Below are 20,345 nucleotides of genomic sequence, written 5' to 3' on the forward strand. Positions count from 1 at the left end.
GTAAGTTTCAACAATTTCATTCCCAAAAATAATAAATCTAAAAAAATTATTTTTAAATAATTTTAGGAAGTTGGCGAAGATTCGAAATTAGCAAGAAGTTTTGAACGAATACGTTCGATTGTTCGTAAAAAACGTTTCGATCGTGAAAATTCGGAAAATAAACGAAATATGCGTTTAGAACAAATTGTACGCGAAGTAATGGAACGACAAGGACGTGATAAAAATTTTGCTACAACAATCCAAGAAACAGTTATTGGTTATCCAAGAGAAAAGAAAATATATAGGCGTAGTTATCAAGAAGCAATACAGCGACCAATTAGCGGTAGTGATTTTCATTATGATTTAACGACAAATTATTCATTAAGTGAAGATCCTCAAATTAAACAGTTTTCCACATTAATTAACGGTAATTCGGAGGATGAAAAAATGGCACCGCATAGTTTAGAGCAAGATGGAGATTATGGTGAAAATAATAAGTTACTTGTTCATCAATTATCATCGGGAGTAGGAACACAGCATACAGACAGTAAGGCATTGTAAAAAATATTTACAAATCCGTCGTTTTACAAGTTTGTTGATTTTTTCCAGTTGATGTAAATACAGAGAGTATAGAATTAAGAAATTTTAATCGTGGAACATCTGCGGACACAGATCCAGAGACATCTTTATCACCACCAAATAATCCATTAGATGATGACAAATTATCTAAATCACCATCAATAAAAAAACATGACGAAGGTGATATGAATCCCACAGAAAGTACTAAAGATCCAGTGGCGGACGAAAAGGGTAAGGAAGATGGTGGAGATCCAACCAAAGCCCGCCCCTGGCATACTTTAGTATCTTATGTGGATGAACTAACTGTAGGAGGAAGACGAAATTCCAAAGGCCAGTATATTGATGGTATTGGTACATTCCCATTTGCATTTGGCAGACGAAAATCACAAAAAGTGCCACAGGATTGTTTTCCACGAAAATGTAATGAAAGGTACAAAATAACATGTTATTGAATTTTTTTAAACTGTAGTTGGTAAACAAGACTTTTATTAAATTGCAGAAATTAGTTTTTTAAATCTTCAAAACCAAGAGAGAGCCTTTATTATCCTTTCTTTAATTTTTTCCAAGAAGATTTTAAACTCCAGACTCTCAAAATTGATTTTAGCCAACCGTTGGTTTAATAAAAAAAAAAAAGATAGTCAGTCACGGGAACTTCCTACGGAAGTAAAACTTAAAACCTTGGACTAACATGACTAACTGGTCCTCGGCCTGGCAGGAGCCTTTGGCAGGGAGATCGCTTCGTCCGCATATAGCTGTAATAAATACATATTCACAATACCTGAATAATAATAAAAATGACCTCAATGCTATTGAAATAGCTGTTCACAATTCTAGATAAATATGATTATAATATGGTGGGAGCGCAAATAAATGCATTTAAATAGTAAGATGTAATGTAATATATTTTTTGTATGCGTTTCCACGATTTATTTCATGGTTTTAATTTTTTATTGTGGAACCCTCAAAATCATTTTTTAGTGAACCGAATTGTGAATCTAAACCATACCCGCATCTACTTAAGCACACACAAAAAAGTTTATCAAAATCGGCCCATTCGTTCAGGAGAAGTACAATTAGGTACACACGCGATGACGGTGACGGTGACGATTACGCAAGTTCCAAGATTTTAGCTCATCCAAAAACTGCTCAATGTGCCAAAAGAAGTTTTCTCTTCAAAAACTATAACTTACTCGCTTCCTCTGAAAGTTTGATATTTTGTGTAAAACTCATTTTATTAAGAAGTTATAAGTAGGGTGGCTTTATCTCAGTATGATGCTAAATGTTCGTTTAGTTTTAAGATGTTTTGGTGGGAAAGAGAAGATTTGCAAAGTTCATTTTTTTTAAGTGAAACTTCTATAGACGTGATTTAGAATACTTTATTGAAATATACAATTGTTTTCAGATGTTCATGCTGGGATAAGATGCTCTTATCCAAATATGGTTTAAAATGGACAAAAATCCGTTCCACTGTACTTTCTGTGGTGGATACGCCAGCGTTTGAATGGTTTATTTTAGTATTAATATTTGCGTCAAGCATAACACTATGTTTTGAGGATATATATTTAGAGTTTAATCCACGACTACGTAGAGTGCTATATTGGACAAATTTAGCATTTTGTGTAATATTTACAATTGAAATGATATTAAAATGGGTCGCATTGGGCTTCTCAAAATATTTTTCAAGTTTTTGGACAGTACTAGACTTTGTTATTGTATTTGTAAGTTTACAATTTTTTTTCTAAAATTTTGAAAGAAAAAAAGAATTATTATTCTTTTTTTTTTTAATTTATGTTTGATATTAAATGGTGTGTGCAGTGTTTTAGAGGACCTATATATATATATATACCTATATGTTGTGATTGATAATAATTGCATTTTGACGTAATTGTTTATTTTTTAAATCATACAAATTATTTTTATTTTTTATCACACTCAATATACATATTTATTAAACTGAACAGAGTTTTTCAAAAGCAACACATGGAAGTTCGTTGAAAAGCTCAAAATTAATTAATTAGGTTCAAGTTAATGTCCATACGTGAATACAGAAAATGAAACTTTAAAAATGTTTTTTTCACAAATTTTACATATGTTATTCCGATGAAATTTATTGCTCATTATGAAAATGTTCAAGTTGATTTTTTTCGTAAAGTTCGTCCATAATTCAGAACAAACACCTTTGGTAAAAATACGTAACTTTACACTTCTGGAGTATGAAAATTGCACCAAAATTAAAAGATAACTTTTTTTCTCTACTAAGGTGCTCTCGCCATTTAAGGTCCTAAATATATTTTCCTGAATAGCATTGCACATTTTGTTGTAGTGCAAAAAAAATAAAAGGCTACATAGCTAAAACTTTCTTAATATCGAGATGGTATTAAGGTCCTAATACCAACAAAAATAAATAAAAGTACGAGAGGTGTCGTGAGACACTCGGTGGAAACTATGTTCCTATCGTATCTTCGTACATTATAAATGTACCACTTACTTTTTTATTTACAAGAAAGAAATACTTGTTTTGTTCTTTCAAGAATTTAATTTTAGCTACTTTTACTTTTCACTGTATCAATTAATTTTAATATTAATTTAAAAAAGACATAACTCGGGTTTAGTAGTCAACCTAATATGTGCGTACCTACATTTGGTTTGATCAGGATATTTATTATGACATAACATACAATTTTCTTGTAACTCACTTCCACTGATAACGAAAATAACATAAGAAGAGTTATATATTAATTTGGCATAATAATGCTGTTGTGTAGAGAAATTTCAAACGCTAAACTTCTTATCAATTTTTTGATCGTGGTAGCACTAAACTTCTTATCAATTTTTTGATCGTGGTAACACTAATAAGCTAATTATTGATCAAGTCAAATATCAAATAATTACACCAATTTAAACCAACGTTTTCAAAAGTAGGTGTGCCTTATGTGGCTACCTTTCCGATTCATATAAGACATTTAGTACAATAGCTTGTGCAAACGGAAACGTGGCTACATAAGAAGTTACATCTACTAATTGGTATAAATTGATGTAATTTATTAAAAATTTTCATTTTGTTATTGGTACATCGAATCAAAATACTTCAAGGTACTTTTCTGCCCAGAATTTTACTGTCTAAATCACTTTATTCACGTTGAAAGTTTAATTTTGAACAACTCTGTTCTGTATATTATAAACCTTATATATATTATGATTATTACTTTTATGAAAATTTATAAAATTGCAATCGAATTTATGTGTTCTGTGGAAAGGTAAGTCGAAAAAACTAAATTTCATTTTTATTTAATTCGAAAAAAGGTGGAGTAAAATTTTTTTATAAGATAAATTGCATATTTATTGATAATTTTGAAATTTTTTTGACAAACATGCCGGTTTTTTTTTGTAGATAGATATTGTAAAGCATATCTTGCCTATTTATAATCAAATAATGACCTCTTATCTATTCGTTGGTGCAATGCGACCCTTTACAAAAAAAGTAGCGGAAAATTTATAGCAATTACTTCTTTTTAAATCAAATTTATACTAACTCGGAAGTAGTAATAACGATTTGAACTATTTTCCAACGCAGTCAAAAGGTTAGCTCTAAGGAATTTATTTCTTCAGAAAGTAGCAATATCTGCAAACGACCTTGAATTCAAAATCATATTAAGCATCGCCCTCCATTTAAAAAACAAAAATTCATTTTGAATCATTCTAGAAGCAGACGTAATATTTATACACATTTTACGTGTGTAATTCGTATATATTCATAATTCCAAAAATATTAATATTAAAATTCATTATTTGATTACTTAAATGCGTTTACACAAATCGCTTATGGAATTGATTATTCTCAAAAGATGAAATTCGCTGTAGATTAGAAATTTGGCTTTACTATCACAACCAGGTGAATTGGAGAGTGAATATCAAAATTTTTATTTTTATATTGAAAGCACCAAATACTCCACCTTTAAAAAATAAAAAATTTTAAAATCAAGTAAATGAAATGAATATAATTAAAAAATAAAAATAAACTAACAAAAACAATTTTAAAATAATAATTTTTAAATGCACATAATGTACAGCATATTTTTTAATTTTATTTTGCATGATTTTTTCAGTCAGGATTTTAGTCTTTTCACGCAAAGACTAAAAACCATCGTATAAGACATTTGATGTTGTGACTAAATGTTTAGAAAGGCATGGTGTGTCTCACAAAATTGGAAAATGGGGGAAAAATGGAAACAAATTTGGGTTTTATAATTTATTTATTTTTATTTTGTAAATATATTTTGTAATTTGTGCGAAATTACCCGGTAACATATATCTAGTCAAAGCATAAATGTTTTTGTCCATCATATGCTTTTTATGCAAATAAAATATAAGCAACGCTTTCACATTGCTTTGAAAATGAGACACAATAATCTAGAAATAAATTAATTGAGATTTTATGTACCACACAAATCTAGAGAAGATATGAAAATTTTACAGGTTTTTGTTTAGAATATTAAATACCTAAGTTATTCTGTTAAAGTTTTTTTATTTTTTATTTGAAATTATTTAAACTCCAGAACATTACAATTTAAAAAACTTTGACGGAAAAACTTTCATATTAAATTTAAGAATCTGCCTCTGTGTTAAAACGTCTTAAAACTAAATAAATTTCAAAATCTCATTTGAAAATTAAGATAATTCCCTTGTAAATATACACAATTTAAGTATTATATTTGGACCATTAAACTAAAATCATTAAATGAAGGCTTTCTAAGTGAAAGTCTAAGTAACTTCGTGTTTCTTAAGTCTAAAACGAAATTCTTCGTTTTCGAAGAACTAAATTTCGAGAATAAATATGGAAACTCAAATAAAAGTTAAAAAATTATATTCAAACTAACAGAGTCGTAAAAGTTGCCAAAAAGAATATAATATCCTCGAGCCATAGAGCTTGTCAATTAAGCAAGACCCATGTTTGCTAGGTTTTAAATGACAAGCTCAAGCTATCAGAAACCCTATCACGAGTAGAAATGATTCAAGATCCTAAAATTAAAGAGCCCCATCGACATAGCTTAGGTTTTAATCCCAACTTATAGAGACTTTTAACAGTTTTTTAAAAGAAGAACTATTTGTCTAATCAAGGTTATATTTTAATATATTCGACTTAAAGAGGAAACAACGAAGTTATTCACCATATAGGAAAATAAGAAGGTTTTTTTAAAAAAGCTTGTCGTTTAGCTTGGATCATTGACTCTCGAAAAATCGAAAATTAATCGTGTTTTCCAAATTATGCAACAGGCTTTTTCATTTTCTAATTGAGGAATAATTTGTTGAATGTAAATTTATAGATGTCCAAAAATAAAACTTAAAACTTCATACATTTAATTAATTAATTTTAAAAGTATACAATAAAAATACTAATAACTTTTAAAATATTTAACAGGTATCTGTGTTCAGTTTATTGATTGAAGAAAACGAAAACTTAAAAGTACTGAGATCGTTGCGAACACTACGTGCATTACGACCATTACGTGCCATTTCTCGATGGCAAGGGATGAGAATCGTTGTAAATGCCTTAATGTATGCAATACCTAGTATTTTTAATGTGTTACTGGTGTGTTTGGTATTTTGGTTGATATTCTCAATAATGGGTGTACAATTTTTTGGTGGAAAATTTTTTAAATGTGTTGATAATGATGGTGAATTATTACCAATAACGGTAAGTTATTAGAAACACACTTTTCATTATTATTTTAATTATGTTTAATTTTCTTGTTCTTCAGGTTGTGGATAATAAATGGGAATGTGCTGAGAAAAATTACACGTGGGTGAATTCAAAGATAACATTTGATCATGTGGGAATAGCTTATTTAGCTTTATTTCAAGTGGTACGCATTATAATGACGTTAATTTTTAATACCGACTTATTACTGCAAAGATCCAAGTTATAGTAAGCAAGCTATAAATAGGTGATAGGTGCTCAAAATCACTTGTAAATTATCAAAATTGAAAGAAAGTTGAAATCATGAGATTTTCTTTTGATGAAAATAGATACTTTACAAAACAGCTTTTAAAAAATTTCACAGTGACATATTATTCAACTTATGTTGTATGATACCTCTTGGACACTAACTACAGCTGTTCCAGTAGGCTCTTTCTCGATTTTTTCCATACTGAATTCTTTAAAAAAATTAAAATTTCGTCAAAATATTTACAAAAAATATTCCATAAAAGCTGCCAAATAAAGCCTTTACTATCATTTGTCGGCGCTATAATATGAGTCCTGACCAACTATTTATAAAAAAAAAGGCCACGATAATTAGGATTTTTTTCATTGAATTAAAAATAAAACTATTTTCAATGCAATTTTGGCATAATCTAATACCAGAATTTATACAATGTTTGAAATAAAAGTTCAAGAAATGTATTCCTTCGAGCAGCTTTACAATTTCATCACTTACCTACAGTTAAATTTTTTTTTTCGTGTATCATAAACGCTTGTTCTCAAAGTACGTTGTTATGGCTTTTTTTGCCACCAGATAGATATCAGTACTATAAAAGTAATCATATATAAGAGGCTCATAGCTTGACTTACGACGAACGTCACTAGATTTTCTAAACTTTAATATTTATATTATTTATTGAATATATAATTTTTCGTTTACAGGCTACATTTGAAGGGTGGATGGAAGTAATGGCTGATGCTGTTGATGCTAGAGGTGTGGATTTACAGCCACAACGTGAAGCCAATCTTTATGCATATATTTATTTTGTGATTTTTATTGTCTGTGGTTCATTCTTTACGCTCAATTTATTTATAGGAGTAATTATTGATAATTTTAATATGCTCAAAAAGAAAGTAAGTATTTTACGATACAAAACTAAAAATAGGAATTTTCTTTTATTAAATAAAATTATTTATGTTTTAGTACGAAGGTGGTGTTCTTGAGATGTTCCTAACCGAAAGCCAAAAACATTATTATACAGCAATGAAAAAATTAGGACGCAAGAAACCACAAAAAGTAATAAAACGACCGATAAATCAAGTGATTGCAATGTTTTATGACTTATCGAATTCTCGTCGATTTGAGATTGCCATATTTGTTTTAATTTTTCTAAACATGTTGACAATGGGTATTGAACATTATGGTCAACCACATCCTGTTTTCTTTATTTTAGAAGTCAGCAATGCCTTTTTTACGACTGTTTTTGGATTAGGTAAACTTTTTATTTGTATTTGTTTAAGAATCGAGTTAAAATGTTCGAAGAGAGTTGTAGATTCAACTCTTCAAATGTGAAACTAATCAAATTTAATTTATTTTTTTAGAGGCAATTGTTAAAATGATTGGACTTCGATACCATTATTTTACTGTTCCATGGAATATGTTTGATTTTTGGTTAGTGTTAGCTTCCATATTGGGTATATTAATGGAAGATATTATGATTGATTTTCCAGTCTCACCTACACTTCTACGGGTTGTACGCGTTTTCCGTATTGGAAGAATATTACGTTTAATTAAGGTATGTATTTTATATTGCAAATTTTTTTATTTACTTTTAATTTATGAATTTTATTTACAGGCTGCAAAAGGCATTCGAAAGTTATTATTTGCTTTAGTCGTTTCATTACCAGCACTGTTTAATATTGGTGCTTTGTTAGCTCTAATCACTTTTATATATGCTATTATTGGAATGTCTGTTTTTGGGCATGTTAAACAACAAGGAGCATTAGATGATATGGTTAATTTTGAAACATTCGGGCGTAGTATGCAGTTACTTTTTCGGTAAATAAATTTTGATTACTCTGTTTCTCCAATTTCTAGATCAATTGAAATTACCTACTCACACAAATTTTTTCGGCAGTCATTAATCTTCATGCATTTTGTTAAAATATATCCTGGACTCTCAATAAAATTATTTAGCTAAATTTATTTAAAAAAATTAATTTGCAAGACTGGTTTTGATTGATTTGGCAATCATTTTCAGTAACATTAAACCTTGAAAACTAAAATAATAAAAACAAAATACATAAAACCAAAATAGGATAGATAAAAGAACTGTCTAATTTAGAAGTGTTATTCTATCTCTTACCGTTTAGAACCTAAATTGGCTATTAATGCAACCCGAAGAACTAGGTCCAATCTAATGTTAGATCATGATGTCCCCCATCAAACTCTTCTGGGTAACTACACAACAAGCTATTAGCCAAAAAGCCGACTATTACTTCTGTTCTAAGGAAGCAACATTATTACGGGTGTAATATTAACCCATACAACTCTTGGGGTTATCCATGCATCTTGCATCTCCTACGGGTGTATTTGAAAATGTTGTCTAATACTATCGAAATCCAATATATTTCTACAAGTAGATATTTATCTAGAAGAAGAAATTTTCATTTATTAAATTAGTAATTATTGTTTTTAGATTAATGACATCAGCAGGATGGAATGATGTTCTCGAATCTCTAATGATCCAACCACCACACTGTGATCCACATTTTAATAATCAAACAAATGGCGATTGTGGTTATCCATTACTTGCTATTACATATTTTACCAGTTTCATAATAATAAGTTATATGATTGTAATTAACATGTACATTGCTATTATCTTAGAAAATTTCAATCAAGCACATCAAGAAGAAGAGATTGGCATTGTTGAAGATGATTTAGAAATGTTTTACATTCGTTGGTCCAAGTAAGTACAAATCCTGTAAATAGTCACTTTTTTGTTGAATCCTCAAACCATAAGGCATCTCATTTGTGTCATTAAAAGCACTTACTTCCAGCCAATGAAATGCAGCAATTGATGACATAAAATTTTGCATAAATCAAATTTCTAAGCCTAATTATCAAAAACTTGGATCAATTGCTGAGTTGGTGTGGACAAAGAACTAGCCCCCGATCCAGGGGGAGGGGCGAGCCAGGCAAAAATATAGGATGGCAAATGCTTAAAATATGTTTTCTATCTAGTTTTCGTTTTAAACTAAATGAACAATCGCACAAAAAGTTTGATTTTTGCTACCAATTACTGTCTAAGCTATTCGGTTTACAAAACAAAGAATGTTTGCGCGTATATAAAGAACAACTTTCTAATTTAATTTAAAGAGTTCATCTAATTTTTGCCAGTTATGAATCAGAGTGAGGTTTTAATTGAACCTGAAAACTTAAATCGAATTCGATATCGGTATAAGATGTGTTCCTTTGAAACTAATATTTTTCTTTCGAACCATTTTTCTCGATTAAATTTATTTATCGAGTGACAAGCATATGTCAACTTTAAAAAGCATCCTGTATATGGTATGAGTGTAAATATATATGAGTCGGGCACTGCAAAGAAACGTATCAAACATTGCAGTGTATAAATGAAAAGTTTTGGGTACTTCTTATCACAAAAGACACATTTACCTGGCTAGCCAGATGGCTTATATTTTTCTCCAATATAAAAGAGATTTCAGAGTGAAGGAAATAATGAAAGACGATCACTAATTTCAGTATACTAAATATTCCCCGAAAATTATTTGATAGAACTAAAACCAGCGTCTGAATCCGCGCAGAGCATTTCAAATCGCAGAAAACAAATCTTCCTTGTCAGCCAAACGATTCATAGGATTAAGATAGTCCATCAGCTGCATTTTATCCAATTTGAGCGAGATTTCAATGTGTAAAAATTCTAATCATACATACAATCTAATGAATAACGGAATGTTATTAGTTCATAAATTATCGCATTTATAATGGAATCTCAAAATAAAGTCTCCCATTTTAACAAAATTAAATTTATTTTACAGATATGACCCACATGCAACACAATTTATTCGATTTACACAACTATCGGATTTTATTGCTTCGCTCGATCCACCATTAGGTATTTCCAAACCTAATATTGTAGCCCTAGTCAGTTTCAATTTACCGATTGCAAGAGGTAATAAAATTCATTGTTTGGATATATTACATTCACTAGTGAAACATGTATTAGGACATGTTGAAGAAACAGATACATTTAGACAAGTAAGTTTTACCGTAAATAAAAAAGAAAAGAAAAAAAAATTTAATTATATTTAATTCTTTATAGTTACAAGAACAAATGGATATAAAATTCAAGAAACAATTTCCCACACGAAAAGAACTTGAGATTGTGTCCTCAACACGTATTTGGAAACGAGAAGACAAAGCAGCTAGACTTATACAAACTACCTTTAGAAATTATATTAAGTGAGAAAATACATTTTTGGGATAGTAAAAACTTGTGCTTGTGATAAAAGCACAAAATTTGTTTAATATAAATATAATTTTAATATTTTGAGGCACTTTATCATATTATCTTATATCATTGAAGCATTGGAGCATCAAATTTTAATCAATAAATTCAAAATTTTGTCTATTTCGGCTCTCTCAGTCTGAAAATTTACACAAAGGCTAAATTAAGTGCCTAAATATCTTAAAATGATATCCATATATGTGCAATGTATCACAAATGATAGAAACTGCATTCATTGTGCTTTTACCACTGAGAACACAGTTGTTACTCCTTTATAAGAATTTAGTATTTTATGTTAAAATTTGTTTTTAGACGAAAGCATGAAAAAGAACAAGAACCTGAAGTGGAGGATGAAACAACACAAACATCATCACCTGGTGGAGGCTGGCAAGGACGTTTATCAGCTTTTCTACACGTGCATCGTGGGAGTCGTGCCTCCTCTCGCAAGTCATCGCGGGCCTCGGATGCCAGCGATCTTAGCGAGCTGGGCGGTGCGTGGCTAAATTTACCGTTACTTCTCCTTTCGAGTGCTGCAGTCCCCGGTACTGCCGAAGACCTGCAGATTGGGCGCGACCCAAACGATGTCAGTATTACCGTTAGCCAACCATCACCAGATACACATACACCAACCTCACCTTTAGCGCCACCACCACAAGCACGCCGGCGTAGTTTCTACAATTTTCCATTCTTTTTACGGCATCAAGATGCCGTCGAAAAGACTGACGATGAATCAACATCACCGTTGTCTGTAAAACGTGGTTCAATGAAGTCGAGTGGTACAATGTTATCACTACATCCAACTACAGGAACAACTACAACGGAAGAGGTTAAAATGCGACGGGGTAGTTTAATACGTAGGAAACCACCTTTAGAAAGGGCACCTTCGGGAGGTTTACGGTTGAGCGGAAGTGCGTTACCTATTATCAACACACTTCAGCAACCCCCGAATGGTACCGATGTAAGTATTTTAGTTACAGAACCGTCACCAGAAGCACCAATTCCTGTGATCCCAACTTCAACATCATCAACAACACCAGTGATAGCACCACCTACATCAATTTTTCAACGACCAAATTTACATCGACAACAAAGTGAAGCGACTGTTGTGCATGTGTTAGTGCATAGAGAGAGTGAGGAATATAATGTGGAAGAAGATAGCTGATGTAACCAATAAAATGTGTCAAACTGAACATTATAAATAAATTAAATTAAATTAATATACATATTAGACTTTATATTTGACGACAGACATATTAATTACAAAAATAATAAAAGAAAAATATTAGGTATTCAAAATACATATCTATAAACAAAAAAATATTAAATTATTAAAAAAAATATATATAAATAATTAAAATATTCATATAAATAAATAATAATTAACGCAAATATAAAGTCCGTTACGTATAAAGAGAAATGTTTACGTGGCAATAATTTATTATAAAAAAATGACATAGTATTTTAAAGTTACCAAAAGACTTCACAATTTATAAATACAAGTTAATAGTGAGTTCGAAGACGACATTATAATATTAAGTTGAAAAATAAATAAAAATTTCGAATAAAAAAAAAAAGAAATCCGATAATAGAGATGTTATAAGTTGATATTAAGAAACAAAAACGAATCAATTCGAGTACTCTTTATTACAAGTGTCAAAAATGACACAACTTCGATATCCGCAAACTTTGAACACCAATAGATACTTCGTGTTGATTCGTGTCTTCCGAGGTCAGAAATATCTTATCGTCTTGTCATATCTCTATTCGACATTTTATTATTAACGTTGAAAAAATGAATAAAACATATGGCTTCCTTTTCTGAATTCAATCAAACGTTGTTTGTTTAGTATGATTTTTTATGCGATTATTATTAATCAAATATTATTATTAAATATTAACTAATAATGTTTATCACGTCGTTAGTTAGTTTTTAGCTACGGTATAAAAAGTTTAGTCTAAATAATTATAGTAAATAAAATTAAAATATTTATAAAAAAGAAAAGAAGAAAATTAGTTTTTATTTTGTTTTGTACATATTTTATTATTGTATACAGGGTTAATTACTTAATTTATAATATATTTTGTCACTGTAAAAAATGGTAAAGTGAATTCTAAGTCAATGACGCATTCAAATATTCATAATTTTTATATTAAATAAAATAAAAAAATGTGGAATGAATGCTTCTTTGTATATAAAAACAAAAAAGATATTAGTTATAAAAATTTTAAAAATTTTATTATAAATCAAATATTTATTATTAAAGAAAATGAAAAGAAGAGAAAAAAACCATTCTAAAAAAATTTCATATTTATTATTATTTTCTTATTTTAACGTGTGATTTGGATTGAATTCAAATATGAAAAATAAATAAATAAATAAATAAACATATTTAAATTGTTTTTGTCCAGAAGCGAAGATATATAGATGAGATTCTTGTTTTGGGGGTAATATTTATATGGGCCAATTATATGTAAAATAATTTTCAATGGCCAAAGATGTTTGTGTCTCTATTCGTCACTGGTGACATACAGAACATTATTACGTCAATTAATATTGAAAAGGAATGGTTATTATGTAATTTTTATATTTTCAACATAATTTTCAAAGATATATATTAATTTATGGCCAGAATAATTGCGAAGGACATCCTAATCAAGAATGATGACAGATTGTTACTCAATTCCCACATTTCAAATAAAAAAAAAATGGCGACAGTATTTTTGTATTGTATTATACACTAACAGCATTTTCAGATGTCTCTCTCTCTAAATTACTAATGTTTTAGCGGAATTTTTGTCTACTGAAGGATTTTTTTAAAATAAAAAAAAGTAATTTCTGCTGAACTCGATATAATTATTTTAGAACTCTTTAAAATTTATAAACCGTTTCCAAGCATAGAAACAGAGATAGTAAACTCTTCTTTATAAATATAATAGAAAATCAGAAACTTCCAGATTTGGTTGTTAGCGGCGCTGCAGTCAATTTTTATACGAGCGCCACGGCTATTTTATACACATCAGCTATTAGTTGTAGACCAAAATAATTATTACGTCATCGTGTGTTTGTCCGTGTCTGTTGCCAAATGACTTGTCTCACACATTATAACAAAAATATAAACGATACATTTGAGACAAGGAATCCGGTAATAGACGAAAACAAACAGATATGATGACGGAGGAACTAATTTGATTTATATAATATCAATACTATAAGTACTGTCAAAATATACTGAGTAACAGCGATTATTCTATTATTCTATTCGACAAAAGTATTTACAATTTATTTTGATCTGAATTTATATTTGAAAATATAAAAATTACAAATATGAATGAGTAATTATTATATAAAAGTCAATTTATAAAACAAACAAAAAGTTCTATATCACAAAATCGTACAATCAATAAATAAAATTATAAGCTTAAATTATTATTATTATTATTATAAATAATATTAAAAAAATCAAAAAAAAAAAAATACATTACAAAAACATAAACCAAAACATTATATTATTAAAAGATATATTAATAAAAAATACAATAACTTAACAAACAAAAAAACTCTCTTAACTACCAACAAAAACGGTTTAGACAAACTATGATTATCACGCTACAAAGAAACAAAAAAAAACCAAAAAAAAAAAAATAATCAACATTTTTGCATATATTAAAATGCCATTTATTCATTTTATTAATAAAAATAATTAAAAACAATGTAAATAGTGAGTCCAATATCATTTTTCCAAGTCTGACAAATTTCGAATAAAAGAATTTTACACTTTTAGGATTTAATAAACAAAATAAAAGAATGTTTACTGATGCTAAAGGAGTGATTTTTTACACCGATTATAGTACACTTTACACACAATTAAATAGCATAAATAGCATTTAGATTTGCCATTTGAAAATTTATAAAACCAAAGTTTATATAAATTGAAAAATTATACTGACAAGTTTCAGTAAAAAACTGTATAAAGTTATCTTAGTTTTTTAAAAATTTGCTTTTTTATAAAATATTCTTATTCAAACAATATCAGCTTAAATTCAAAAGTTTCAAATCAATGAACTGTTCAAAGACAAGTGAATCAAAATCAAATGAAAATTATTCTTCTAATTTGTAATATATTAAAAAAAATATTAAGTCTTTTGCAAAATGTATTATTTCAATATGATCTTGAAAAGAACCCTGACCAACTTTGAGGAATGAAATTCATAATATTGGAAAGTCTGTTTGAAAAGTGTTTTAAATATTCGAACTACCGGATTAAATACTAACTAATCTAAATATCGAAGTTTTCGCACCTGATTTACTTTAATTTGTTGAAACAATTTTCGGAATTGATATTATTCATTTTTGTGTTCACTTTTTCTTAAATTATACTCGAGTGCTGAATAAGAGAAATGTCTTCGCAACAACAGACTTTCCTGTTACAAAAATGAGGTTGTCTCCTAGAAATTTTCATCTCTTAAATGAGATTGAAATGTTTTTTTAAATTTCCTCAATTGATAATTTTTCCACCAAGTTTTCTAACGCATTTCCCAGCACTTTTCTAACGCATACGGGTAAATACTAACGACTACAAGTTTTTTTGCTGGAGTAACAACATGCCGTTCTAGTATATTTACTCATACAAAATTATACCAAATTTCTTTGAATCTTGGTCTTTAACATGGGCTACAGCTTTCATTTGGAATTTTTATTAACAAATGATAGACTTTTTATCAGTCAAAATTATACGAAAATCTAATAAGGGCACACCATAATTAATGATAACTTATGTTCAAAAATCATAACAAAAATGGTTATAGTTTTTGAAAAAAACTTTCTCCTTGTCTGTGGCCTTTCCTCAAACGGATTTTGTTTTATTAAAAACGACTTTGGAAGAGAATAATGATTTTTAACAAAAAACCTGTTTAATTAATATAAAATTTATGTAACTAAAAATGTCTTAAAAATTAAACTATTTCATTATTTTCAAAACATGAAATGAAGTATGTAATTAATTTCATTATTAATTTCAATTAGATTGACAAGATATATTAAAGTGCCTAAAAATAAGTAAAGAGTTGTGAATCGAACCGCTTGTTTAATGAATTAAATATTAGAAGTAGTATACAAAAAATATTGGAGAAAAAAACTACCAATGACCATTATTATAATTATATACAGGTAGAGATGTTTTTTAAAAATATATTAATGACCAAAATTTTGAAAAACAAATTAGAAAAACTCAGTAAACATTCTTTTCATGCAACTATAAAAATTAAATTTAAAACCATACTATTCATCTTTTCAAAACCACAACAGAAATATTTATGCAGAACTATTTTATTTTTAATTATAATTTGCCAAAATATCTTTTCTAAATTTATTGTTTCTCAAAATAGTTGTTTTATAATAAATGTTCTTTAACTCACTAATTTTTCAATAATTTCTCAACCATTCTGTACCATTTTTCATGTACAATAAAATAATATAATTTAGTTTACTTCACTATTTTATGGTTATTTCAAAATGGTTGCCTGGATTTTTTCAAAATGTAGATGAATATTTTAAGGAGTAATTTCTTAAAAACTCATTTGCTTTTTTTTTTAATGTGCTTGATATTCCACGAGACCGTAAAAGAATTCAAATATAATACGTACATTTCTCGCTCGCTAACTAGTACTCTTTGCCCTTTTCTTGAAAACTTACCTTTGGGGAGCTACAGTATTCACCTATAAATAGTTTCTAGTATCGTTAACTAAGAAATTCCTTAAATGAATTTTTAATATTTTCTAAAACTTGACATTATGTTCTTCAGTTGATTCCCACTTGTTTCACGAGATCATTCTTAAGTTTGTAAGTCTTATGAGACAGAAAGTATTTATCCGGATCTACATACTATATATATTGCCATCAAAGACAGCTTAAAGTAATCATTGAACTATTATAAAGAAATTAAAAAGCCGCTAAGATAAATTAACAGCGAGTTACGGTTTTCTGGATGTTGATTAATTCACAAAGTTTACATACTTGTAATACAAATTGCCTATACAACTTAAAAAACGAGTGATTTATTGTAATTTTTAACCCCCGAACAAAAAAAAAGAGGTGCTTTAAGTTTGACCGCTATGTGTGTCTGTCTGTGTGCCCGTTTTTGGCATCATAGCGCATAAACGATGAACTGATTTGGATTTTTTTGTATCGTTTGAAATGTAATTTAATGGGAAGAGTTCTTATCTATGTAAGTGCGAGTTTAGAGTTCCGTGCCCGGAACAACTAAAAAATAGGCGATGATCCTCAAAATCTGTTCGGTTTGGGGAAGGCTCTAAGGAAAAGATAATTTAATGGAGCGTGTTCGTAAATACGTTTCAAGTGCGAGTTTCGGCTGTCGTATCCGAAAAAATTCTCGGGGGTTTTTTAAATTTTGTAAACTTCACTTGTCTGTGGTCATATTGCTGTAAAGTATCACTCAGTTATAACATTAAATTAAAGATATATTTTTGCGTAGTACTCGAATAAAAATATGTTTTGAAAAAAATACTTTATAAGCTTAACAGCTTCAACACCCTTACATCTCGTATATGATTTATGAACTGAATGAAAATTAGGATACCTTGAACGTTGTACAAATAGCACACTCGATTTAAAATACACACAAAAAACTCCTTAAAATTTTTCACATATATTTCAAAACACCAAACATTTTCCCTCTTTAGAAAATTAAAGTTAAAATTTTTAAAATATAATCCTGCTCTTCCCCCTCATTTAAATAATCTTTCAAATATCAGGATATGTTTTTGTACATGAAAAAAGTAAAATAACGCAGTTCATCACAAATAGAAACCAAATGGCTCAAATTATCGCAACCCAATTGGATGAACTTAACCAATATTATAAATAAAGTTAAATTAAAGTTGAAATAAATTTTGAAATGAATAAAACAAAATGAAAATTAGCAGCAAAAATATATTTAGTTATAATATATTTTTCAATACGTTATAAAATATGAACTGTAAAAGAAACAGGCATTGACAATATTTATGTATGATTACAATCAAAGGCCTATTTAGTATAGTCTCAAATAGTTTTAACAAAAAAAAAATAAAGAGAACAACATGGTACGAGTGCTGACAACGTTTTTAAGACAGCCGAATTTTTCATATTTCTTTTCTTATTGAAATTAAGTAGGAGCTAAGTATGTCTTGCAGCTTAGAGCGGTTGCGTTCAATAACGCGAGGTTCACGTTACTAAAACAATCCAATTTCTGTCCAATTAATATTACAGCCACACTAAAGTGATTTTAAAAAACAGAACGAGGGGTGCCATGGAAAACCCGGTAGGAACTATATTCCTTTCGTATCTTGGTACATTATAAATGAAGCGCTTACTTTTTTTATTACCAAGATATTTTTCTGAAAATTTATGCTATTATAATTTTAGAAGTCAAAAGTTTCATTCTTTAAAGAATTTAATTGAATAGCTAGTTTTATTTTTACTGTATGAATTAATTATCATATTAGTAAAAAAGACATATTTCTGATTTACTAATCAACAAAATTTAGTTTTGATTGGTCAGGATATTTATTATGACAAATCATAAAAATTTTATTGTACTTACTTATTTCTGATATCTTAAACTTCTGATAACTTTCACAACTCAATTTTTTTAAATGATAAAACATAAAATTTTGATAAATAATACAATGATAATAATAATATAATTGACAGTTATAATAATATTATTGCATTTTCTCAAAATTCATGGCAAGCTGAATCGATTGAAAAAGTTTCCCAAGTTACCTAGATGAAATAGTCAGGTTTTGGTGTCGTTTTTTTACACTTTTTTTGGTTTTACTTCCCAGCCAGCAAACAAATCAGAACGATAACGTGCGATAAGGAATATAGTTCCAATAATTTTTTTTTAATTATAAGAACAGTATCAGCCATAGTGTCAGCAACGGCAGAACTGCCTGGCAATTATAATGTTTTGCTAATAGTGCAGAAAAAAGATCTTAAAAAAAATTATTTTAGCAATTTAAAATCAGCACCAGCCTACAGAGAGGGGATGTGAACTTATAAATACATTAAACCGCTCTTAGATGCCAAGCATACTTCATCACTGTCTAATTTCAATAAGAAAACGAATATCCAAAATTCCACTGTCTTGAAATCAACTTTTTTGTAACGTTGCCAAATCTTATACCAATTAGAAAGAAATATTTTAACTGTTTAAATAAGAAAATTTTTGCTATTTAATTAAAATTAAAAAAAAATACAAAAAATGAAAGAAAATTCAGAAAATTTAAAAAATAAATTTTAGATAAAAAAAAAGATAGATTTTAAAAAAATATATCAATTGCGCTTATTACATTGTTGATATATTAATGTTTTTAATAATCAATATTCCTGCATAATCGAAATTCCCATATACAAAATAGATAAATATAATTAAGAAATTAAACAAATAATTAATAAATAAAAATAAAAACTAAGAAATGTATATTTTTATTTCGTTTTTAAAAATGTACCTTCGAAAATTTATAAACTTTCCATTTTTATTTGAGTAGATATATTAAAAGTATAAGCCCTGAAAATCATTAACGTGTTAATTTATCACGTTTTACCTGTGTGGTTTGATGTAGTATCTTTTTACACATCTTAGGTTAACTCTAACATTTTTTGTGCATTAAGGATGTACGAGCGTCAGGGCAATTTTGAATAAAAGACTTTTTTATATGAAGTTAGAATAAATCAGAGAAGTCTAAATCAATTCTGAAAATTTTGTGGGAGCCTAAGATGCCAATTATTTAAACAAATAAATGACTTCAAAAGTAGGCATATTTAACATTGGGCTTATGGGTAAACGGTAAATGAATGATTTGTTTTTATAATTTTCTCCAAAACTGATCGGTGGAAATTTAATTAAAACCTTAATAAATTATTGGAAAAAAATTAAAAAAGATATATTTTGTCAACTTTGATGGTGAATTATGTTATAACTTGACAATATAAGACAAAAAATAAGAATACAATTTTTCGATATCTGGAGTAATTTTCAAAATATCGAAAATTTTGTTTAATTATTAAGTTTTCGATATTTCAAAAACCATGGCAGATATCGAAAATTTATATTCTTAGTTTTCGTCTACATTCATGAAGCTATAAAAAAAATTCATCATCAAAGTTGAAAATTGAAATAAGGAACAAATAATTTCAACCACAGTTCTAAACTTGTCTTGTCGCTCGTACTACCTTAAGAAATATCTATGAAATATTGTAAAAAGTTATTGCATAGAATTACACTCATAAAATGTGTAAAATTAACACTACTTGGTTTAGGGTGTAAAATTATATATTGCAAAATATAAAGACTTGTATTTTATAAAACACAATATCTTTTATCTGAGCTCACAAGAGATAATACATCATATTATTGGCTTTCAATTATTTCTAAAAAATAGAAAATATCAATTGTTTTTATTTACGCCGTTGCCATAATAGCGGTATCGTCGAGTCCAAAAAAAAATTTAAAGAAGGTTAAATAACTAGTTCAGGCTTTACGTTCAAA

General features: G+C 28.3%; 1 protein-coding gene across 1 annotated transcript in view; it reads left to right on the plus strand.

Moving 5' to 3' along the window:
• The window catches only part of LOC123297903 (sodium channel protein 60E), an 80,142-nt gene extending 68,185 nt beyond the window's left edge, over positions 1-11,957 (plus strand). The window contains exons 12-24 of the mRNA XM_044879733.1: positions 67-526; positions 589-988; positions 1,961-2,276; positions 5,978-6,253; positions 6,318-6,422; positions 7,202-7,393; positions 7,464-7,752; positions 7,862-8,055; positions 8,116-8,318; positions 8,959-9,231; positions 10,325-10,544; positions 10,609-10,748; positions 11,107-11,957. Of these exons, the coding sequence (XP_044735668.1) occupies positions 67-526; positions 589-988; positions 1,961-2,276; positions 5,978-6,253; positions 6,318-6,422; positions 7,202-7,393; positions 7,464-7,752; positions 7,862-8,055; positions 8,116-8,318; positions 8,959-9,231; positions 10,325-10,544; positions 10,609-10,748; positions 11,107-11,956 (3,918 nt within the window). The 3' untranslated portion in view covers position 11,957. The remainder of the gene's footprint in view (positions 1-66; positions 527-588; positions 989-1,960; positions 2,277-5,977; positions 6,254-6,317; positions 6,423-7,201; positions 7,394-7,463; positions 7,753-7,861; positions 8,056-8,115; positions 8,319-8,958; positions 9,232-10,324; positions 10,545-10,608; positions 10,749-11,106) is intronic.
• Positions 11,958-20,345: the final 8,388 nt, after the last annotated feature.

The sequence above is a fragment of the Chrysoperla carnea genome, chromosome 4 (assembly GCF_905475395.1).
Source record: "Chrysoperla carnea chromosome 4, inChrCarn1.1, whole genome shotgun sequence".
NCBI classification, from domain to species: domain Eukaryota; kingdom Metazoa; phylum Arthropoda; class Insecta; order Neuroptera; family Chrysopidae; genus Chrysoperla; species Chrysoperla carnea.